General features: G+C 56.7%; 6 protein-coding genes across 13 annotated transcripts; 3 read left to right on the top strand and 3 right to left on the bottom strand.

The window, feature by feature from the left end:
• Positions 1–402: 402 nt before the first annotated feature.
• pde6gb (phosphodiesterase 6G, cGMP-specific, rod, gamma, paralog b) lies at positions 403–3,141 on the bottom strand. 2 transcript variants are annotated; one of them, XM_037279057.1, is made up of 4 exons: positions 2,665–3,141; positions 1,153–1,320; positions 1,014–1,054; positions 405–934 (listed from the first exon to the last, which is right to left on the bottom strand). In XM_037279057.1, exons 2-4 carry the CDS (start codon positions 1,296–1,298, stop codon positions 858–860), a joined length of 264 nt encoding a protein of 87 aa, XP_037134952.1. In that variant the 5' UTR covers positions 1,299–1,320; positions 2,665–3,141; the 3' UTR covers positions 405–857. The 2 variants fall into 2 exon arrangements, with proteins under 2 accessions (XP_037134951.1, XP_037134952.1); XM_037279056.1 differs by lacking the exon at positions 2,665–3,141 and having other exon boundaries at positions 403–934; positions 1,153–1,777.
• Positions 3,142–3,258: 117 nt separating this feature from the next.
• Positions 3,259–5,547, bottom strand: oxld1 (oxidoreductase-like domain containing 1). 2 transcript variants are annotated; one of them, XM_037279051.1, is made up of 3 exons: positions 5,452–5,547; positions 3,571–3,904; positions 3,259–3,450 (listed from the first exon to the last, which is right to left on the bottom strand). In XM_037279051.1, the coding sequence occupies exons 1-2, from the start codon at positions 5,491–5,493 to the stop codon at positions 3,581–3,583; spliced, it is 366 nt and encodes a 121-aa protein (XP_037134946.1). In that variant the 5' UTR covers positions 5,494–5,547; the 3' UTR covers positions 3,259–3,450; positions 3,571–3,580. The 2 variants fall into 2 exon arrangements, with proteins under 2 accessions (XP_037134946.1, XP_037134945.1); XM_037279050.1 differs by lacking the exon at positions 5,452–5,547 and adding an exon at positions 4,537–4,847.
• A 317-nt stretch (positions 5,548–5,864) lies between these two features.
• gprc5c (G protein-coupled receptor, class C, group 5, member C) lies at positions 5,865–21,523 on the bottom strand. Of its 5 annotated transcripts, none has more exons than XM_037278943.1 (9): positions 21,076–21,523; positions 20,332–20,481; positions 11,088–11,335; positions 10,838–10,980; positions 7,795–7,982; positions 6,735–7,705; positions 6,531–6,625; positions 6,355–6,438; positions 5,865–6,262 (listed from the first exon to the last, which is right to left on the bottom strand). In XM_037278943.1, the coding sequence occupies exons 6-9, from the start codon at positions 7,690–7,692 to the stop codon at positions 6,227–6,229; spliced, it is 1,173 nt and encodes a 390-aa protein (XP_037134838.1). In that variant the 5' UTR covers positions 7,693–7,705; positions 7,795–7,982; positions 10,838–10,980; positions 11,088–11,335; positions 20,332–20,481; positions 21,076–21,523; the 3' UTR covers positions 5,865–6,226. The 5 variants fall into 5 exon arrangements, with proteins under 5 accessions (XP_037134838.1, XP_037134836.1, XP_037134837.1 ...); XM_037278941.1 differs by having other exon boundaries at positions 11,092–11,335; XM_037278942.1 differs by lacking the exons at positions 20,332–20,481; positions 21,076–21,523 and adding an exon at positions 11,681–11,796 and having other exon boundaries at positions 11,092–11,335.
• On the top strand, positions 8,568–10,819 carry LOC119138603 (BTB/POZ domain-containing protein 17). 2 transcript variants are annotated; one of them, XM_037278855.1, is made up of 4 exons: positions 8,568–8,709; positions 9,123–9,408; positions 9,513–10,215; positions 10,311–10,819. In XM_037278855.1, exons 1-4 carry the CDS (start codon positions 8,628–8,630, stop codon positions 10,686–10,688), a joined length of 1,449 nt encoding a protein of 482 aa, XP_037134750.1. In that variant the 5' UTR covers positions 8,568–8,627; the 3' UTR covers positions 10,689–10,819. The 2 variants fall into 2 exon arrangements, with proteins under 2 accessions (XP_037134750.1, XP_037134749.1); XM_037278854.1 differs by lacking the exon at positions 8,568–8,709 and having other exon boundaries at positions 8,811–9,408.
• kcnj16 (potassium inwardly rectifying channel subfamily J member 16) lies at positions 12,803–15,133 on the top strand. The gene is made up of 2 exons (XM_037278970.1): positions 12,803–12,926; positions 13,684–15,133. Exon 2 carries the CDS (start codon positions 13,685–13,687, stop codon positions 14,726–14,728), a length of 1,044 nt encoding a protein of 347 aa, XP_037134865.1. The 5' UTR covers positions 12,803–12,926; position 13,684; the 3' UTR covers positions 14,729–15,133.
• kcnj2a (potassium inwardly rectifying channel subfamily J member 2a) lies at positions 15,771–18,040 on the top strand. The gene is made up of 2 exons (XM_037278934.1): positions 15,771–15,976; positions 16,594–18,040. The coding sequence occupies exon 2, from the start codon at positions 16,687–16,689 to the stop codon at positions 17,905–17,907; it is 1,221 nt and encodes a 406-aa protein (XP_037134829.1). The 5' UTR covers positions 15,771–15,976; positions 16,594–16,686; the 3' UTR covers positions 17,908–18,040.
• Positions 21,524–21,995: the final 472 nt, after the last annotated feature.

Genomic DNA, 21,995 nt, shown 5'->3' with positions numbered 1-21,995 from the left:
CGACGGACTCGTCAATGTGACACTGTTCACCCTGTTTGCCCTGTTGGATGTTTTTGGATCAAATCTGGATGGCCTCCCCTGATTCGACACTTTCCCGCTATTTCGGTCAAATCTCCAATGAATTCGGGCTAACGTGCTTCATGAAAACAGGGTTCATTCACAGGCTCCGCCTGACCTCCCGTCGAAGAGGCCTTCTTTTTTTGAAAATGTGTGCGTCAACCTGTTTATTTTACGAATAGGTCCACTCTATTATTGTAAGAGTTCAAGTTTTTATGAATTATTTCAAATATTACTGGAGTCGTTTTCCCCTGCCTCCCCTGTTGACAAGAATAAATGGACATTTGGATTTGATGTTTTGCATCGGTATTCTTTTCAAGCGGAAAAAAAGATGAGAAGAAAGGATCTCCACCAATTGTTTATTTTGAAAATGCAACCTCTATTTCTCCGATTCTCTTTTGCAATGCTGACCTGGCTGCCGAGGAAAAGCAAGCAAAATGAAAGCAAATACAAGTAAACGACTGCAAACGCGTAAATGATGAGGAAAGCAATGGAAAAGTGCAACGAAGTCACTTCAAAGTCAATTAAGCGTCATAACAAGATGGAAGCCAACACGTCGTGTGGCTGCTACGCTAACGACAAATCAGCAGGTCGCCAGCGAGTCGACCGTGAGCGAAGACAGACGGACGACAGCTGGACGGAGGACGTTTGAGCCTCAACGCCAGGGCGCCTGACACAAAATGCCATCTAAACACGAGCGGCTGCCGGTAACGATAAAAAATAGAGATATATTGATATCTATTTTTCGTGGGTGTGTATTTCGGGGGGCTTGTGTTTGCGTTGGCGAGTTCCGGCTGAGCTCAGATGATTCCGTACTGGGCCAGCTCGTGCAGCTCCAGATGATTGAAGGCCTCCCACGGGCAGATCACCGTGATGTCTAAAAGATGCGAGCGAGCGGCGTACACACAATTGAGCAGAGGATTGAGCAGAGGAGCCCCAAAAGCAGGAGGACTCACCGGTTCCCAAACCCTCCATCCCGGGGATATCGTCGCCGAAGCTGCACGCAAAGAGGGACAAAAAGGGAGCGTGACGACAATGCGCGCAACAGCAATGGACATTGCCGTGAGCACGTTCCATGCGGGCGGGTGGACGCACCCCTGAACGCCCTTCTTGGGCGGCTTGCTCTTGAACTGCCGCGTCTGCCTCTGCTTGAACTTGGGGGGACCCTTGCGCGGGGTGGCCGGGCCGCCGCTCACCCGCGTGGCCGACTTGACGTCAGGTTTGGGCGTCTCCAGATTCATCTCCGCCGCCGCGGACGCTTTTCTGCGGAACATGTCAACGCAGCACTCGTAGGCGCCCCCAGGAGGGCGGCGACGGCGAAACGGAACCTCGGTGACGTAGAGGTACCCTTTCTGCCATCGAGGAGCGTATTGAAGTCTTCATGTTGTCTTGAGGCGGCCAAATTGCTCGCCAATGACGACGACACAACATTGGGTCAGCGTGACCCCGGCGCCGCACGATAGAATGGGGGCTAATCCTAATCCCGGGCTCACTTTCCTAATCTGCTTTCGAGCTGGTTAGCGCCCAAGTGCTGAGCACACACTGGCGCACTTAAGCGATGACGTCCAGCTGCGGAACACAAAGCGCTTTGAAATGACAGCCTCGAGAGCCAGGCCGGAGGGCCCCCAGGTGTGCTCTTTCTCTCGACGTTGCCGTTAAATGGTGTGCTCTTTCTCTCGACCTTGCCGTTAAATGGTGTGCTCTTTCTCTCGACCTTGCCGTTAAATGGTGTGCTCTTTCTCTCGACCTTGCCGTTAAATGGTGTGCTCTTTCTCTCTACCTTGCCGTTAAATGGTGTGCTCTTTCGCTCTACCTTGCCGTTAAATGGTGTGCTCTTTCGCTCTACCTTGCCGTTAAATGGTGTGCTCTTTCGCTCTACCTTGCCGTTAAATGGTGTGCTCTTTCGCTCTACCTTGCCGTTAAATGGTGTGCTCTTTCTCTCTACCTTGCCGTTAAATGGTGTGCTCTTTCTCTCTACCTTGCCGTTAAATGGTGTGCTCTTTCGCTCTACCTTGCCGTTAAATGGTGTGCTCTTTCGCTCTACCTTGCCGTTAAATGGTGTGCTCTTTCGCTCTACCTTGCCGTTAAATGGTGTGCTCTTTCTCTCTACGTTGCCGTTAAATCGTCCAACACTGACAATGGAAGTATTTGACGTTGTAAAAACCTTGTTCAACTTTTGACATTCCAAAACATGGCAACCGACCGTAGTGTCACATTTCTTGACACCATCTTTGGGGGGAAATCACATGAAATCCCAAATGTCACTGTTGAAGTCAAGCATTGCAAATAAAATGTCTCTTTCCCCAAATCAGAAATGTGACACCAATTGCCTTCAGACCTTCTTCTGACATGAAACGTTGTCTTTTCATTTGAAAAATATCATGGGCTTTCCCTCCATTTTTGTTCACAATATTGTCCCTTGAGATCTTTTGGACCTGCATTTCCTTGTTATATCGTTAAAAGAAGCGACAAGGGTCTTCTCGATTTGTTTTAGAAAACTCCACTTGTTGGTCAAAGCATATTATCGCAAAATCCGAAAGCGTGCAGGATGACTTGAGCTCACATTTGCCCCAAAGTTCCCCGGGTGGACGGACGCGTTCTACTCACGTGCTTCTTTGCTCGCGTGACCGGCGGCCAGAGGACAAGACGGCAGATGAGCCCGACACGACGACGGCTGCCTTTTATATGGACGGGATTAGCGGGGATACGGCGCGAGAGGCAAGCGGGGCGGGGCGGGGCTGGCCGGACCAACCGACGCACGGACGGACGGACGGACCGGCAAGCATAGACGAGACAGCTATGGACAGACAGATACGAGAGCAACCAATGGGTGGGGCTCAACCAACACGCACTCGCGTGCAGACGCTTTGGACGAGGCGCTTGCAATTTGAAAAGAATACGCACCCTGACAAAAATGACAAATCCACTCGGATGTAGCGGGACCCGTCCCTAATCATCTGGTAGACAGGCAGCAAGATGGGATTGGCAATTGGCAAGACAGATGGACAGAAAGTTGGTTAAATGGACAGAAAGGCGGAGAGACACAGGATGACGACAGAGGATGCCAACTGGCGCCGACGCTGCCCGAGGCCCCGACGATGTCGCTAATCTGTCATTTTCCGTCACGTCGTAATCCTCCACGACGCGTTTTCACCTTGCCGCTGTGACGAGCCATCGACAACACCACCGCCAGCGAGCGACTTGGATGTGGCACCGTTTAATTGACGAGACAGATGCAATCAATAGTACCGCGCGCGCACGCCAGCTTTACGAGTCGAGGCGCCTCGCGACCAGACTTGATGACGAGCCGTCGGGCGTCTCGTCGCCGCGTGCCGACGACATCCGCCTTGCTCGCAGACTCAAAATCCAAAACCGTCTCCGTGCCGGAAAGTTCTGCACACACACACCCAAGCGAATACCCAATGGTGAGCAGTCGCCTCACGGTTTTCCAAAGTGGAGTGTGCGCGCGCGCGCTCATTCGGAACCGCCGCGTCACGTGCGCTTCCGACATACCTGCCTGCGCTCACGTCTTTTTGAGGAGTCGGATCTCCATCTTCAAGAAGGCCTTGAGGTTGTCGTCCAGCACGTTCTCCTCGACGGCGGCCAGCGCTCGCTCGCTGCCGCCGTCGTCGCTGTAGAAGGCCAGCAGCTGCTCGGCGTGCTCGATCCACACGCAGTTGTGGCAGCCGCTCATGCAGCAGTGGGCGGGAGGAGGAGGAGCGCGGGGATCCGGGCGGCAGGGGGCGCTCTCCGGGGGGGACGGCGGCGCGGGGGGGAGGCTCGCGTCAAAGCACCTGCTGCGGGCGCTCCGGCTGAGTGGAGCCCACCCCCGCGACGCCACCCACAACTGCAAAACAACAAGGTGAGGGGAGTCGTCGGCTCGACAGCTGCTCCGCTCACGTGCGACCCCCAAGTATTTTCGAGGAGACACACCTACAAAAATCGTTTTCTCCAAAATACTGCATCCGATTTTCAATTTCAATTCTTGACTCAGCATTTGGACAGAGCCTCGTTTTAGGCAAATGGTGTCACGTTGCCAAATCCAAGCAATGTGGAAACAAAATGAGGCTGAAATTGTGAGTCACAGATGGAGGAATATCGAGAACTGGGAGAAAACGTAGTACTTCTCTCTCTTTCACGCCACTTGACCGGGACAACATTTCTTAACTTTTGGGCTTTCAATGAAAGTATAACTTGTGACGAAAAACACACACATTAAGTGACGGGGGGGGGGGGGGGGCGGGGGGGGGGGGGGGACGAAAATGATATTACAGACCTCAATTGCTATCTAGAATGACATGTCATTTGAGCTTTTCGCCGGCTGCTTTGAAATCGAGAAAATGAGTTGAAGCTCGTCTTGTGCAACTAGCAGCTTCACGGGAGCATCTATTCGCAAAGAATAAGGCGTATGTCCGTCGCGGACAGGGAGGGGAAAAGAGATGAGATCAGTTACGTAGCAGGCTAACGGTGGCTACCAACCTTGCGTAAAGACGCGGACGACCTTGTCGCGTTCGCCACCAAGTACACCATCGTGAGATACAAAATAAATAAAAAGAACTGTGGCTATTTGGACGTGTTGATCTCCAAACTATGGTCTTGAGGAGAGAAAAATCGAACTGATGTCTCTCATTTGTAAACGAGAGCGTCTTTCCGTTCTCCCGGAAGTAAAAGCTTGTAAACAAAAGCATTGATTGGCCGCGAGTGCGAACTACGAACCATGTAAACAAAAGCATTGATTGGCCGCAAGGGTCAAATACGAACCAATCAGAAACGACTGATAGCGGCGCTAGCTAACCAATGGACAAGCGGTTGAAACGTTTGCGTTTACAAAACATGTCCAGGGGAAAGGCGATACTGTTCTCCGTGTCATTGTAGCACACCTTTGATACACGAAAAATCACCCAATTTATGTCCACTGCAAGTGTTGAAAGTCCTCGAACATTGGCTACGAACGGGAGGGGCAGGATAGGGCAGACATGCTTGCAAACGTCGTATTCGTCGTTCATCGTAGGGGATAAGGAATGCATACCCGTGAGCGTCTTTGCACTGCCATCCATGTTTCACGCTGACTGTTTGCGAGTGAAAGTACAGCGACACGTTCAGGTGTTACTCGCGCCTCCCTTCGGTTGGCGACACCTACCGCGCCCTGACACCGCCCCAGTGAGCCTGCGCTCTCGGCCGGGGGGAGGAGGAGGGCTCCAGAGAGAGGGAGAGAGAGAGAGGACCAGGCGGAGAGACACGAAAGATAGAAGTAAAAAAGAAGCCTCTCCCATACGGGACTTTTAACACGGGCCTGCAAGCTTTTTTCGCCCCATTGCTTTTTTCCTCACTAATTTGGGAGTCGGCCTGAAGCCACGCCAAGGCTGTCGACAAACAAGTATGCCAAACATTCACCGTGTCGTGAAGCACGGCGCCTGTGCAGATGTGGCGCTCCATCAGGTGTCCTGGCTCAAGGTTTTTCTCACAGCCTCGGCTTTGTCCTGACTCGACAAAGAGAACATTGTGCACGACTTGCGTGCTCCTCCTCCCGCAAGCGCGCCGCCAAAGAATCGCTGACGCTTCCTGGTCAAACTGAAAGCAAGAGTTGTTGTTCCGAGAGAGCCGCGACTTGTCATTTTGCAAAAGTGGAACTGAAATGCACTCAAGAGACACACACAACAAAGGGGCGAGAGCGTTTGCAGAGGTTAGCAGCAATCAATCAAACGTCCCCCGACGACCTCGACCCGTTTCTACAGGCGTGACGGACGGCCCCAACCCCCTGTTAAGCTGAGGCCGGAGCCCGGCTCCCATGGGACGACGGGAAATGAGCTAAGGCGCTTTTATTTTGCAAAGAACCAAATGAATAAATTCTGACAGTGAAAAAGATGATAGGGGGGGGGGTATGTGTTGCAGCTATATTATCGTCTCGTGGAGTGGCCTAAAATGTAGTGCTGCCAATTGTCCTTGAAGCTAGCGTGTAGTTTCCAGCAGAATCTCCAGAAGCGTGTGCTAAACTCGAATGTGGCGCACTGCACTTCTGTCTTGCGGAGTTCAGACACAGCGGCCCACAACAGACATAAGTATTATGAGTCCGCAACTCTTGCCTCCGTCACACGCGAGCGGTGAACGGATCGGCGTCCGGACTATCATCAGGCAGAGGGAGGGGCCAAAAGAGCACGCCGAGCGGGTGTTACCACTCTGTCCTCCTGTGCGACCACGCGTGATCCTGAACAAGAAGAAGAAATGAGGAAGCACAAGATCAGACAGACACACACACACGTGCAGATATGATAGAACAGGAAGCCCATGCGGCCCTACGTTGTTTCCGTAAGCATTTGCGAGGGCCGACGCTCTGGGAACGGCGGAATGAGAGGGAGAGGGGGAGGGCCCTCCCGGAGGATTCTGCCGCCAACAAACAAAAAGCCCCAAAAGAGAGTCCAAAGAGATTCCAGACAAAGCGGGCGGGCGGGGCAGGGCGGGAGCAGCGTACTCACGCGGGCTTCGGAGATGATGGCCAGCTCGGTGGGCTGGTACACGGAACTTCTCAGCTGACCCGTGTAGCCGCTGTACGGGGACACCGCCTCGGCACCTGCAATCGGCTAGGGTGAGCGGCAAAGGCGTTGAAAGTGGCGAGGCGAGGATCCAAAGCACCAGAGCCTCTGAGTCGCTTCAAAGAACAGAACAGCATTTGCGCCTACCTTGCGCGGGCTCGTCCGCAGCGAAGGCTTTGTTCTCCCTGCTGTCGGCGAAAACGTTGCGCCCCCGGACAACGTTCTCGTAGCCCACGGCGCGGCCCGGGTGCGCGTCCTGGCCAAAGTCAGGTTCCCCGTCGCCGGCCGAGCAGCACACTTGCGGGATGGCGACGGTGGCCAGGAAGATCCAGGCGTTGGCCACCAGGGCTACGGCCAGGGTGGGCTGGTCCCACCTGGGCCCGCCTTCGCTCCCCCGGACGTACAAGGCGATCCACGCCACCCAGATCCCCGCCGAGAGGAAGGCGCAGGCCAGGATGAGGGCGCCCTCCCTCCTCCATGGCTGCTCTTTTCCGGCCACCACCACGCCAAGGCCGGCGCACAGCGTAGCGCCCAGGAGCGCCATCACGTAGATGAGCGCCATGGCAAAGTCGGCTTTGGTCAGGTTGCAGGCTGCGTCGGCGGACCCGTCCGTCGCCGGCTGGCGCGCCACCGTGATGATCAGCCACTCGGCGTTGACCACCACCTCCACCGCCCACAGAGCCGCGGCGGCCAGGCAGGAACTCAATGCCGGCGGGGCGCGCTTGCCCCTGGCCAGCGCGTTCAGCCGCACGCCTTGAACCAGGAGACACGAAAAGCAGCCGGCAAAGAGGACGCCGAACAGGAAGCGCCGTGACACGCAGGTGGATGAGTTCTCGCCCACGACGAAGGCGAAGGTCAGGCCGAAGAGGCCGCCCGTGCACGCCAGGAAGACAGCGTGCAGGGCCACGCCGTTCCTGCGCTGGCGCTCCCGCACGAAGGGTACGCTGGCGAGCAGCGTCACCAACAGAAGCAGGCTGAGCACGGCGCCGGCCGCCGCCAAGGCCTCCGCCACCACCCCCCAGGCCGCCTGCAGGTCGCACAGCTTGAAGTAGAGCGAGGACACTTGCGGACCGCAACCAGCGGGACGGCTGGCGTTCCGCTCCATCGCGAGCGTCGCCCTGTCGGCACGCACGAGGTGAGAGAAAGATATTAATGTTTAACTCTAGTCAAATATTTCACACAGGTGAAAGTGCACAAAGGAGTCGACCTTGTCAAAAGTCAACACAGCAGACGATGGGGCCTTTGCTTTGGTCCGGTCCGCTCCTTCACCGGAGTCCTGTACGGTGGACGGGTCACGCACGCGGTGACCTGGCCGGCCTCAGGAGCCGACGCAGCCGGAAAGAAACGATGGCCGCCGGTGATATTTAGTCAAGGCCTCTTCCTCATGAGTCGGCGCTTCGTTGAAAGAAGATTGAAAAAGAAATGGAGTCAGAGTGATCGATCGATGCCTTGACGTACCTGATTGCCCGGCGCAGATTGTCAATGTAGGAGAGCAAGCGCAGGGAGACAAGCGCAGGCTGGACACAAAGTGAGGCGAGAGAGCAAGCGAGCGAGCGAGCGAGCAAGTGCCAACGACAAACTCTCAGGAGGGCTCTGAGGAGGAGCGGTGGCGGCGGCGGCGGCGGGCGGGCCGGCCAGGGCAACCACAAACAAGCTCCAGCTCAAGCCCGAGCGGCTCAAGGTGCAGCAAGTGTGTGGCGACACCTGGTGGCTGGAGAAAGCTCACTATCTGGAAGACACGTGCGCTGCAAAAGCGGTCTTGCATTGCATCCGATTTTCATTGCTGCTCTTTTGAGTCATTCCCAACAACAAATGGTGACAAATATTGCTCCGTGTATTGCGTGTCGGGAAGAGATTTGGTGAACAAAAAGGCCAGCCGGGGTCACGTTCTGAGGCGGGGCGGGGCCGGCCGGGCGTGCCAGCCCAGGCTCCACCCAGGAAGCAGGCGGGGCCGATGACCCACATTCAAAGTCATCATCACCCTGCCGCAGCATCGGCATCGTACTCGGCACGCTCGGACACAAAGAAGCGCCGGAGAAGATGAAGAAGATGAAGCCGGCGGCGGTGGTGGTGCTGCAGCTGCTGCAGCTGCTGCAGCTGCTTCAGGCGGCGGCGGCAACGGGTGAGATTTTCAAATTCTGAAGGCCCATGATGAAAACTGTCTTGTACCGGGGTTGTCTGTAAAAGTAAGTCGGAGGAGGTTTCTTCTGGCGTTGCTCAGCCAACGCCGTCGCTCGCGCACATTAGCTTGATCTGAGACCCGTCTTAGGCCGTGCCACGGGCCGCCAACTGCTCTCTTCTGCTTAGGAACGATGGGCGCAGGACAAAGGCGGCAATCAATATGTGCACGTGGGGCGGGGCGGGGGCTGCGTGCAACTGAGCCACAATGGCTTGTCAGGCGACCGACCGACCGATCGATCGATGACCCGATCGGCGCCCTACTTACGCACGTGTTTCCGGCCAGTCTGGACACAGAGGCCTGGGGCTTAATCACACTTTCAATCTTTTCATCTTACCTCCCGTGCCTGGGCTCAGGCCCCTCGAAGGCGGACGGCGGCCCGGACCCCGGCGCTGACACCCTGAGCCACTCTCTGGCGCTGGTGGGGCGCCTGGAGGCGCTACTGCTCCAGGGCAACGGCAGCGACGCCACGCTGCGGCTGGAGACGCCCAACGGCGACGAGGTCAAGCTGATGGCGGTCCACGCGCTGGTTCTGTCGCTGCAGAGTCCGGTGCTGGCCGACCTGCTGCGGGAGCACAACGGCAGCGCGCTGACGCTGCGCGAGAGCCCGGAATGCGCCGCCGTCTTTGAAAAGTTCATCAGGTGGGCAGAAAAGACGGCAGCCGGTGCGGGCGGCCCGGCCTCCGGCCCGGCCCGGCCTCCGGCCCGGCCTCCTTCCTCTTCTGAGAGCCAGCCTTTGCCCGCAGGTACCTGTACTGCGGCGAGATCTCCCTGCGGCCGGAGCAGGCCACGGCCCTGCACCGGCTGGCCACCAAGTACCAGGTGGCGGCGCTGCGGCAGGGCCTGAGCCGCTACATGAGCCTCAACCTGGCCCGGGAATCGCCCTCGGGCCACGTGGCGGGCTGGTACGAGTACGCGGCGGAGGCGGGCGACGTGGCGCTGCGGGACGGCTGCCTCCGCTACCTGGCGTGGAACCTGTCGTCGGTCCTGCGGAGCGGCGAGTGGAGCGGCCTGAGCTCCCGGCTGCTCATGACGCTCCTGCGGCGCTCCGACCTGGTGGTGCACAGCGAGATGGAGCTCTTCTCCGGGCTGGAGGAGTGGATCTCGCGCAACCGCCCCGACGGGCTGACAGCGGAGAACGCGCTGCGAGCCGTGCGCTACGCCATGATGCCGCCCCGGGAGCTCTTCCGCCTACAGAGCCAGTCGGCCGTCTTGGCCCGCTACCGGGAGTCGGTCCGGGACCTGCTCTACCTGTCCTACCAGTTCCACGCCGCCTCCCCCGTGCACATGGCCAAGTACTTTGACCTCAACTGCAGCCTGTTTGTGCCGCGCAACTACCTGGCGCCGCCGTGGGGGTCCGCCTGGGCGGTGAGCAACCCGGCTCGCGACGACCGCAGCACCAGCTTCCAGACGCAGCTGGGGCCCAGCGGCCACGACGCCGGCAAGCGGGTAGGTGGCCGCCGGCCGCGAAAGCGGATCCCAAAGCGCATTGTCGCCACCCGGCCGACCGACCGACCGACCGACCGGCTTCCCTCCTGCGGCAGGTGACCTGGAACGTGCTGTTCTCGCCCCGCTGGCTGCCGCTCAGCATGAGGCCCACGTACGGCGGCGAGACGGGCGCCATGCAGCCGGCGCGGGGGGCCGAGGGTGGGCGCCCCCGCGTCATCGTCACGCCCGCCACCTCCAGCGCCGACTTTGCCGGGGTGAGCTTCCAGAAGACGCTTCTGGTGGTGGCGCGCCAGCAGGGCCGGCTGCACGTCAAGCACGTCTACGACTTCCACCAGAGCACCGAGGAGAACGGCGACTTCCTGGCAGACGCCGACCTGCACCGCCGCACCTCCGAGTACCTGGTGGACGGCTCCCTGATGCTCCACGTGGTGGTCAAACCCATGTACCAGAGCCTGGTGGCCAGCAAGAACTGATCCACAGCTTGAGTTTCTTCACCTCTCCGTGTTAACTGAACGTCTGGTGCTATTATTGACGTCCGAGCCATTCGCTCGATTGTAGATCCCCTCCCTCCTTCCGTCGAATAAACATCAAACCTTCTATTCTATACATAAATGTTTCTTACCGGCTGCCGCGTGCAGACCAAACGTCTCTGGCGCTTGCTTGAAAAGGGGCCCAGCCGTCCGTCCGTCCCTCGATTGGTCCCAACGGAAAGACGCCTTTGAAGAAAGGTTCCCGCCCAAACATCAGCACAAGGCCGACGGCCATCTGCGTCACAAAAATGAGCGTCGTCTCGTGACCACTTTCATCATCAGAATGATTCATGATTGTGTTTGCATGCTTAGAGCAAAGAAGGAATAGACAATGAAGGTTACCTACTTGTGCCACTTTTCCACTCTGGCCGCGATTCTTTGACGGACACATGGCACTGTCGGCGCTGCTTTTGGCCGCCCTCAGCGGCAGACGGGACTTGGCGGGACTCCGCGTTATTTGGCGTCCGCATAGGCGCCGGCTCCGAGCCCCCGCGTGGGCCTTTTTCGTGGGGAGCTTAAGGCGGAAGCGCTCCGAGGTGCCGGCTGCCGTGCCATTTGCGTCTGCAGCTAACCAGCTCCCAATAATGAGGCTGGCTCATAAAATAAAAAGACATAAACACTTTCTGGGGTCAGACTTTGAGCACGCAGGTGCACAAAGTAACAGGAAATAGTCCCATAGCACACACCAAAAACATTTGCGCAAACCCAAGCGAGGCAACTGTGCAGGCACGCACACATTTGCGACAGGCACACACACACAGGAAGATGCTAATGAGGCGTACTGAGCTGAGCGGAAGAAGCTAGTTTGTTAGCTGGTAAACAAGTTAACAAAGTTGCCAAATAAACACAAGCGGCACTTTCATTCCACTCGTTTACGCTCGGCTTGTAATGAGCGGCTAGCACGTTAGCAGGCCGCCGCAAAGGCAAAAACATACACGCATGCAGGCGGGCGGGCGGGTGCTCAGGTCGTGGCGCGGACGTGCACGGCTTCGCATCTGGACTCCATCGGCGCTTCTGGTGGTCACGCCGTGCGCATGCGTCCGTGCCTGCGACTGTCAGGAACGGAGTGTGGATGGAGCGAGGACGACCAAATGCAGCTTGGACCAGGGTTTATTGCAGGAACTCAAAAGACAAACCCAGCAAACTGACGTGACTAAACAACGAAACCAATAGGACTGATCGCCAAAACGTGAAACAAAAGACAGGCACCAAACAAACCGAGTGACAGTGAGACATGCATTGTCCACATCTCGTGCAATGCTCCGACGGCGAGTGACACGCAAACAGAACTTAAATACGACACAGGTAATGAGAGGCAAGTGCGTGTGATCGCACCAATCAAGGGCACACAGGAAGGGAGGGAGGGAGGGGCGAGCACACAGACACAGAACTGGGGACGAGACATGACAGCGACGTCCGCCGGCCGCTCGCTCTCCTCCTCCGATTATCGTCTGTCAGTCATCTGACAGGAGCGATTTCGACGAAATGAACTAAACGACTCAAGGTCAGCGTAACCTCGTTGCGGCGTGCCCAAGTTTGGCCCCCCGCCCGCGGTGAGAGTACACGCTAAAACGCGCCTCGTTAAAGAAAGCCTTTTGTTGGGAACGCGTGTGCGTTTGTCTGCGCCGAAAGCCTAACGAGCCCATTAAAAGGCGGCCGTGACAGCCACGGTAGGAAAATATCATGGAAAATATTAGAGCATCGGAAAATGTTACAGGCGGCTGGAACACCACCACTGTTGGAACAATAAAATCGGCGACGCGTGCGTGCGTGCGTGCGCACGCAGCAGATGAGGTCCCGGCCCTCGTGTCACCCGGACAACCTGGTAGGTTTGCAATCTTCAAACGCTCGCTGAATGATTACACGGTGGAATGCGACTTTGACCGCACGTGGCCCGCCCGCCCGCCCGGCCGCTCGCTGGCTGGCTGGCGGGTGACGCTGCTCGACTCGAGCGAGCACCGAAAGCGCCGTCAGAAAAGGCACCCGAGTGAAGCTTCTGAATAAAGGTTCCGTCAGAGCACTACTGGCCGACCGACCGACCCTCCCATCAAAAGCGGGCGGGCGGGCGGGCGGGGGGGCGTGGCCAGGTCACCTGCATTCTGCTGTGTTTTGCGGCAACAGGTGGTGCGCCGCTTCATTCCAGCCCGCCTGGCTGCCCGCGGAGGCACACGCAAAGCTCAGGTAGCGCTTCTCTTCCTTCTCTTTTGCTAGATTGGGGCGAGACCAGGCATTTTGTCACAGGGTTGCGCTCGACCCGACGTTTCAAGCTCAAAACTTGCTTTTTGGTCAAAAATGACTCGCCTGCGATTCAACAGTCTCCGCAAAGAGCCATATCGGGAGCAATATCGGGTCTTGCCGGGAGGGATTTGCGTTCATCAGTAACCGCTAACACATGTCCACGCCCGTTGTCACGTCGACCGCTCGCTAATGGCGTGTTCATAAAATGCCTAAGGGCTCGCGTGATCAGCGAAGCGACAACGCTCGTTGTCACCGTTTGCGAGAAACGCTCGAAGGTCGTCGTGGAAGGTGGCCGTGGCCTGACTGAGGATGGCGGGGGCTGGGAGGGAGAGAGACTGCCTGGGGGGGCAACAGGCAAGCATGTAATGACGGCGTAATTGAGGGAAGCACGCCATGCCCAGCTTGGCGGAAAGCTTGCGTGGAAGGTCACCGTGTGTTTTGTACACACGGTGGCGGGGGTAGCCGCTCTGAGGTCAAAACAGGCCTCAAAGAAAGGCCAGGCACGGCATCCTGGCGCAACCACAACATGCAGTACATGCAGTACATGCAGTACATGCAGTACATGCCTGGCCCTGGGGCAGGCAGTCCTACAAAGTCACGCGTAGGGAGGGGCAAGGTCAAGCGCAGTAGCACAAGCACAACTAGAAAAGTCCAAAAACGGATGCGACTGACGTGTGAGCGGCGCGTTTGCACTCACCAGGATGGCGTACGGACGCGTGACGACGGAAGCGGCGGGCCGCAAGCGGCGCTACGTGCGCAAAGAGGGCGGCTGCAACGTGGTGTTCCGCAACCTGCCCCAGGAGTGGCTCCGCTTGGTGGCCGACATCTTCACCACCCTGGTGGAGCTCCGCTGGAGGGCCATGCTGCTGCTTTTTGCGCTCTCCTACATCCTATCCTGGCTCTTTTTCGGGATCCTCTTCTGGGTCATCGCCTTGGCTCACGGCGACGTCCAGGACCGCGAGACGGAGCCGTGCGTCTACCAGGTGCGCAGCTTCACCGCCGCCTTCCTCTTCTCTCTGGAGACCCAGACCACCATCGGCTACGGCGCCCGGGGCATGTCGGAGAACTGCGCCGTGGCCATCGCCGCCGTCACCGTCCAGGACGTGGTCAGCTGCTTCATCGACACCTTTGTCATCGGCATCGCCGTGGCCAAGATGGCCTCGGCCAGGAAGCGGGCGCAGACGGTGGGCTTCAGCAACTGCGCCGTGGTCAACCTTCGCGACGGACACCTGTGCCTTTCCTGGCGGGTGGGTGACTTCCGCAGCAACCACCTGGTGGAGGGGACGGCGCGCGCTCAGATGCTGCGTGCCGACGCCCACGCCACCGGCAGGGTGGACGTCAGCTACCGGGACCTGCTCATCCAGCAGCCTGACGTTGTTCTGGTGACTCCCACCGCCATCTGCCACCGGATCCAAGAGGGCAGCCCGCTCTACGGGATGAGCGCGGCCGAGCTGCGGCGCTCCGACCTGGAGGTGCTGGTCTCCTTCACCTACACGGACGACAGCACGGGCACGCTGCACCAGACGCGGACCTCCTACACGCAGGAGGACATCCGGTGGGGTCACGTCTTCCAGGAGATGATCCGGGCTGGCGGCAGCCGCTACGCCGTCGACTACATGCTCTTCAACCGGACCGCCGAGGTCCCGGCGCCCCAGATCAGCGCCCGGGCCTACGGGCTCAAGAGGCCACCCTCGCCGAGAGACGAGGCCCGCAAAAATAATGATGCCGCCGCCCGGGCACGCTAGCCGAAAACGCCGAGGCTAACTCCGAGGTCCGTCTCCTCCGAGAAGAGCTCCAGTGCGCCTGCCTTCTACTTCAGAGAAACTCCGACAAATATTTGCTTCATAGGAGCCCGCGACCAGAAAACGTGTACCAGGTTGAACGAGAGACGCGTCTTCACTTTCTGCTACAAAAGTTCTCTTTGACATACATAACATCGAAGAGAGGCTCTCGTCCAAAAAAAAGGCACGCGGATGTTCTGCGCAATCGTCCTTGTTCTCTGGTGGAGATTCCAGCGTGGGCTGGAATTTGGTCATCATCAAAATGGGGACGCCAATGAAGAACAAAGTGAAAGTTGCATTGTAGTCACACAAAACCATCGCGCCTGTTGACACTAAATAAAAGTCCGCTCCGTTGACATGAAAACATGACCTGCTTGCGTTGCGTGTTCGACTCAATTCCTTCACACCACCGCGCCCCCGTGTGGCGTACACAGGCACTGCCATGCGCTCCATCGAATACAATAGGAGACGACTAAACCAACCTTGACACATGCAAATGAGCGCATGCGCAATTGCTTCCCCTTTATAAAAAAATATGATGAACAAACTGAAATGGAACAGTAGCCATCGACGGACGGGGACTGGCACAAAACGTGCATGCATGCAGGCAGGCAGGCAGCCACGCAGGCAGCCAGGCAGCCACGCAGGCAGACAGGCAGGCAGCCACGCAGGCAGGCAGGCAGGCAGGCGCGTGCCCTCGTCAGCATACAATTGTCATTGCCATTTTCTTGGCAAGTGACAAGAAGCAAGAAATCCCTTCCTTCACTAATGCAATCGCTCACGTTTCATCCAATGTTTGCACTATTTCAAGTGCCGCCGTTTGGAAGCATTATTTCAAATAAGTAATGAAGGGAGGCTAAAGATTCCTATAGTGGGCTCCGAAACAAAGTAGGTGGCTCCGGGTTACCGCGGGTGGGTTGCTCAGGCTTGGGGGGGGGGGGGGGGGGGGGGGGGGGGGCGTGCCCAGTCGGAGCCTTGCGTTTAAAAAGCTCCGGGACCGGACCGGACCCGAGAGACACAGCAAAAGCGCACGATAGCGAGCGGATGACGCTTCACGGCCGGAGCGAGCGGACTTGACCTCCGTGCACGCGCGCGACCGGCACCGAAGCGGAGACTGCTGCTGCTGCTGCTGATGACGACAACGACAAGCACCCGCATCAAATTTGGCGGCTTTGAGGTGCACCAGCAAGTTTTTGATCCGACTCCACCACCGTGAGTCCGCCGCACTATCGCTGCCTGCACGCACGCACGCGCGCGCGCGCACCTGTTGTCAACATTTGTCGGCGGCATTTGTGCAGCATTGACACGCACGCGCACACGTTCGTGTCGTGCATGACCAAGATGCGGTGGCGGCGACTCGTGCGCAGTCGGATTAATCAGATGACTGACTCCTTCAAACAATAGTCACTCTTACTTGAAGGCTAAGTTGACTTGAATTGGAAAACCCTTGAGAAGAGCTTTTGAGTGAAAATAACACAACACCATTTGACAGCTGCAGCAAAGACGAATGAAGCAGAAGTCAGGCCAAAGCCGGAGAATTAAAACATGTCAAGAGCCCATGCTCTGGAAGGAGCTTGAAGCTCGAGTGAAGGGACAAAAAGAAGGACTCGAATATTGCCACTCACACTGGCTTCATCCAAAAAAAAAAAACTGACCAAAATGATTGCCTCTCTTGCCATTTATTCCCTTTGAAAAACGCGCAACTTTGCAGAGGGCTTAAAGCATCCACGCTAGTTCCATGTGCTTGCAAATCAGGCCTTAACACAAACACAAGCTTAAGTCTCCAGGCCGCCGCTCTCTCCTTGCTAACCACGCGTCGTCTTTTGCAGGCGGCGCCCATGACGGAGCAGTGAAGGCGCCATCGTGACCCCCGGCGGCTGAGCGTCGCTCCCGGAGCAGCGTTCCCACGACGCTTCCTGCCCATGGGCGGTCCGGCGTCTGAGGAGGAGGCGGCGGCGGCGGCGGGCCCCGAGCCGGCTCGCGGCAGAGCGCGCGCGTGGCGGCGCCGGCGGCGGGCGAGCCGCTTTGTGAAGAAGGACGGCCACTGCAACGTCCGCTACGTCAACGTGAGCGAGAAGGGTCAGCGTTACCTGGCCGACATCTTCACCACCTGCGTGGACGTGCGCTGGCGCTGGATGCTGCTCATCTTCTGCTCAGCCTTCCTGCTCTCCTGGCTCTTCTTTGCTTGCGTCTTCTGGCTTCTGGCCATCCTCCACGGCGACCTGGAGGTCCGCGGCGGCGGCGGCGGCCACGCGTGCGTCTCCAACGTCAGCACCTTCACGGCCGCCTTCCTGTTCTCGGTGGAGACGCAGACCACCATCGGCTACGGCTCCCGCTACGTGACGGACGAGTGCCCGGCGGCCGTCTTGGCCGTGGTCTTCCAGAGCATGGTGGGCTGCGTCATCGACGCCTTTGTGGTCGGCGCCATCATGGCCAAGATGGCCAAGCCCAAGAAGAGGAACGAGACCTTGGTGTTCAGCCACCACGCGGCTGTGGCCGTGAGGGACGACAAGCTGTGCCTGATGTGGCGGGTGGGCAACCTGCGACGGAGTCACCTGGTGGAGGCTCACGTGCGGGCGCAGCTGCTGCGCTCCCGCACCACCGCCGAGGGCGAGCACATCCCTCTGGAGCAGACGGACATCGACGTGGGCTTCGACAGTGGCGTGGACCGCATCTTCCTGCTGTCGCCCATCACCGTGGTGCACGTGATCGACGAGGACAGTCCTCTGTACGACGTGGGCGAGCGGGAGCTGCGCGCCTGCGACCTGGAGGTGGTGGTGATCCTGGAGGGCATGGTGGAGGCCACCGCCATGACCACGCAGTTCCGCAGCTCCTACCTGGCCTCCGAGATCTTGTGGGGCCATCGCTTTGAGCCCGTGCTCTTCCCGGAGAACGACCGCTACCGGGTGGACTACTCGCGCTTCCACGCCACCTACGAGGTGCCCGGCACGCCGCGCTGCAGCGCCCGCCAGTTGGGGCGCGACAAGTACGCGGCGTCCGCCGCCGGTTCCTTCTGCTACGAGAATGAGCTGGCGGCGGCCGAGGCTCGGGAGGACACGGACGAAGGCAACGGCGGCAGCGTGGGCCCCGACGCCCTCCAGGACGCCGAGCCCGACCCGCTCGGGCGAGAGTCGGAGCTGTGAAGTGCGCCAGGCGGCAAATGTGACTGACTGAATGAATGAAGATTGACGTTTCTTCTCTGGTTTGGCGAACGGTACAAAAACAAAGCTTTGCTGGCGCGTATCACAGGTTATTGGCCACCTTCCTAACGTTCACACTTTTACCAGCTCAGTGGCCTAGTGGTAGAGTGTCCGCCCTGAGACTGGAAGGTTGTGGGTTCAAACCCCGGCCGGGTCATACCAAAGACTATAAAAATGGGACCCATTGCCTCCCTGCTTGGCACTCAGCATTAAGGGTTGGAATTGGGGGGTTAGATCACCAACTGATTCCCGAGCCCGGCGGCACCGCTGCTGCTCACTGCTCCCCTCTCCCCCAGGGGATGGATTAAAATCACACGGGGATGGGTTCAATGCAGAGGACAAATTTCACCACACCCAGGTGTGTGTGTGACGATCATTGGGACTTTAATCTTTAATCTTTTTTTTCTACCGGGCCTAAGAGCACTTGTATTTTTTATCTATCGTTTGTGTTTTCAATAAAAATGGAATCTGCCATTTGTGGTGACTGATTGCTTTCTTCCCGTGACGCAGCCGTCCGTGTTTATGATTGAGCAAAGCTTGGCTTTTGCTCAGCGGTCAGACACAATCATCAGAACGGTCCGGTCTGGCAAAGGCGAGCGGCAGCTTCTGCTGTGTTGATGAGACAAGGCAACAGCTGACCACGTTTGCCTTCTCCACTCTCAACTTGACATTTGGATCGCGTTACACAGGAGACGACAACAACAGCAGCAGGACAGGAGCAGGAGCAGGAGCAGGAGCAGGAGGTGGATGCAGCTCCCTGGGAGGGAGGGAGGGAGGCCAGCTTTCATGCGCTGCAGCCAGCCACGACAAATACGTGACACACCGAAGCTCAGGACAGCTTCTTGCTTTGTTTTGGCCTGGCTGGCCATCCTTGGGCTGGGCTGCTTTCTCTCTCTCTTGTTCCTTCCGTTTGTCCTTCCCTCGCTCATTATGCCGGTGGTTCTTCGGCTGCTCTTTCTCGCGGCGAGGGCCATCCAGACGCCGTCCGTCCGCGACGGCCGTGTTTCGAGTGCGCTTTCCTTCCGACCATGTCCAACGCAGACTCGACGGCTCCGTCGATGCTCGTTCTCGTCAGCCAAAAGTTGATCTTCTCTGGCTTTCCCGCCATCCCTCGTTGTTATTCACAGGTGCGGCGCTGGCCGAGGGCCCGGCCCCGCCCCTTCCCGCCAAACGCTTTCACGTGGCAACCGGGCGCTAAAAGCGGACGCGTGTTTATTGTGGTCCGCCGCCACGCCTTTTTTCCCCTCACAGCTGCTCGGACGGACAACTGTGGAGCGCGGCTGGAAAAAGTCAAAAGTGTGCTTGCGACGAAGATGACCGCCATCATCATCATCATAAGCTCAAATCTGCTGACAACAAGATATGGCAGATGATTATAGGCAAAGGCATCGCAATAGATTCCAGACTGGTGGAATTGAGGCGTCAAACATGAAATATGACGTCCCGCCTTGCGTGATAGAGTTGAATGGCTCCAACATGAGCACAAACTGTAGAGCCAGTTCAAAAGGCGAGAAAAGAAAGAGACGCAACGGAGCCGTCGACGAGGAGGAAAGGCTACAGCCGACCGACATAGGCTGGATTCAATCTGGATCGCTTGGGCCTTCAAGATGCGATTGCAAATTGCCAGTAGCTGCACTCACACACAAATTGGATGATACCACCTTAAGCGAGAAGGGGGGGGTGAGGCACGTTGGGGGCACGCCATTTCACTGGGATTTGTTTGCGGTGTAAATAGGGGCCGCTGACCAGGAAGCACAAAGCGTTTGCCTCCCGTCAGCCTTGAATATTTTCCACCTCTAACAGCTGCGATCTAAATTTACGCCGGCGGCAGGAAAAAGATTTCCTGCCGTCGCTTCCTGTCACAGTGACCTCCACGTGTGGAAAAGACGACAAACGCGGAGGTCGTTGGGAAGGCGGCGGCGGGAAGCGCTCGTTACCTTCCGATGGACTTCCAAACAACAAGTCTAAGCGTGTACACTTGTACTGAGAATTTCTTGACAAGAACATGCTGTCTGACACACAAGAGAAGAAGCCAGCCACGCTTCTCTCTTTTTTTTTTTTTTTCTTCACGCATCTCTCAACGACCGGGATTCGATCAACAGAGCCACCCTCAGCCGCCGCCGTCGCCGCCGCCGCCGCCACACCTTTGGCTTTGGTATCTGCCGTGGATGGATCTAAGTTTGGGAGAGGGGGCTTCCGGCTGACATTTTTGTTTAGCGACCACTTGGGCCACATTGAACGCAATTGCGGGGCCTTCATTGCACAGAGACCAGGGCCCGTAATGCTCTCTTAAGATTGCTAGCAAGGAGTCTTAGCTTTGGAGTGTTTGAAGAACATTTTCAGCAACTCTGAGCAAGAAGCTCCTACCTTAGTGAAGAGATGTGCTTGAGCTACCAGTCATCATTTCAAAAGCGGTGATTGCTTTCTCTTCCATTGGTTTGCACTTGGCAGGTGGCAAACAAAGTCAAGGTGCATTAGCGCCACCAACTGGTATGGAGGGTGGATCCTGATTCCGCTCTGTCCAAAAGGAATTAGATCAAAATGAATGAAGAAATAAAAATGAAGAACCCCTATTTGTGTGCTTCTATTCATTTCCCTCAAAGAGTGCAATAAAGCTTCAGAAAGTACACTTTGGGAGGCAAAGGATGGAACCCCACATCAATAAATGGTACCATAGAATTTCATCTTACACTGTGGTATTGTAAATAAATCAGAATCTGTTAAACGTGGGAAACCTTGAGCCCACAATTCACATTGTGATAGTTTGCGTATATACATTGCCATGCATGCTGGTCGTTTGGCAACTCCATTTTGATACGGAGGGTTGTAAAATGACTCGTTTCATTCATTGCCCGTGAAGAGAAACTAACCTTTGGGAACACTTAGTTGTGAACTCATCACGCTTCGCTTCCTGTCGTCGTATGAGAAGAAAACAAAAACGTCATCGAGTTTGTCAGCTAAGCAATGTCAACAGTCAAATGCTTGCTAGCTTCACTAAAGGGCCACCTCCCAACATATACTTTACAGTATAAAATGACGATGGGTAAGAATTATTGTGATTCTATTGCGAAGTGAAAAACATATCTTGATTTTTGTTCAAATTGTACTTACACGGCAAATGTTCGGAAGACAGCTGTACCTGATTGGCTCAGGAGAGATCGGAGGGATTAGCTGGAGCAAACGATTTCGGAGCCAATGGGGGGGTTCTCTATTTTTCTTGTTAAAAGCTAAGGTTTAAACCAAGTATGATGTGGTTTTGTCCGTTCCGAGCTTGTTGAAAAAACACGACAGTTGAACATGCTGAACTCTCAAATGCTCGTTTCAAATGAGCAAGGAAAGCCCAACGATTGACGGAGCGAAATCCCGCCGACTGTCGTCAGGAGAGCGCAACATGCTAACATTAGCGGCCAACTGATTTGAATTAGTGCTCAAGTTTGCATCGACGTTTGGCCTATAAACACAATTCCTAGTCTTTTCCCGGGATTTAAAAAAATAAACATTGTGAGGAAATGTCCTGCCGTTGTAAACTTCCCAGGAGACAGTGATAAGAAGCTGACTCAGCACCGTTGCTCTTGTTGACGGAAGGAAGCAGGAAGTGATGCAAAAGATGAATGCATGGGAATTCTGTGCGTGTGTTTATTTTTAAGCGCATGTGTGTATTGTGAGTTTAACTGTGCATGTGTTTGATGCAAGTGTCATCGAGGATGTTGTGGGACGTTTAGATCCTGTTTATTTCCTCTTCCCCAAACGCAGGTGTGCGCACACACGGAGCAACGAGTTCCTCCGCCTGCCAGAAGGGGGCGCAGAGGGGCCTCTTGACGCATGTTGAGCAGCCGCAGCCGCAGATTTGGTCAGCTTCTCCTCGGGCTTCGATTTGATGCTGCTTGCATCAAGGTCGACAGGCGTGGCGTGGCCACCTTTCTATGTGGGTCGTGAGGGCCACCTTTCTACGTGGGTCGTGAGGGCCACCTTTCTACGTGGGTCGTGAGGGCCACCTTTCTACGTGGGTCGTGAGGGCCACCTTTCTATGT

The sequence above is a fragment of the Syngnathus acus genome, chromosome 19 (genome assembly GCF_901709675.1).
Source record: "Syngnathus acus chromosome 19, fSynAcu1.2, whole genome shotgun sequence".
Classification (NCBI taxonomy): domain Eukaryota; kingdom Metazoa; phylum Chordata; class Actinopteri; order Syngnathiformes; family Syngnathidae; genus Syngnathus; species Syngnathus acus.
This window is presented reverse-complemented; position numbering and strand designations above follow the sequence as displayed.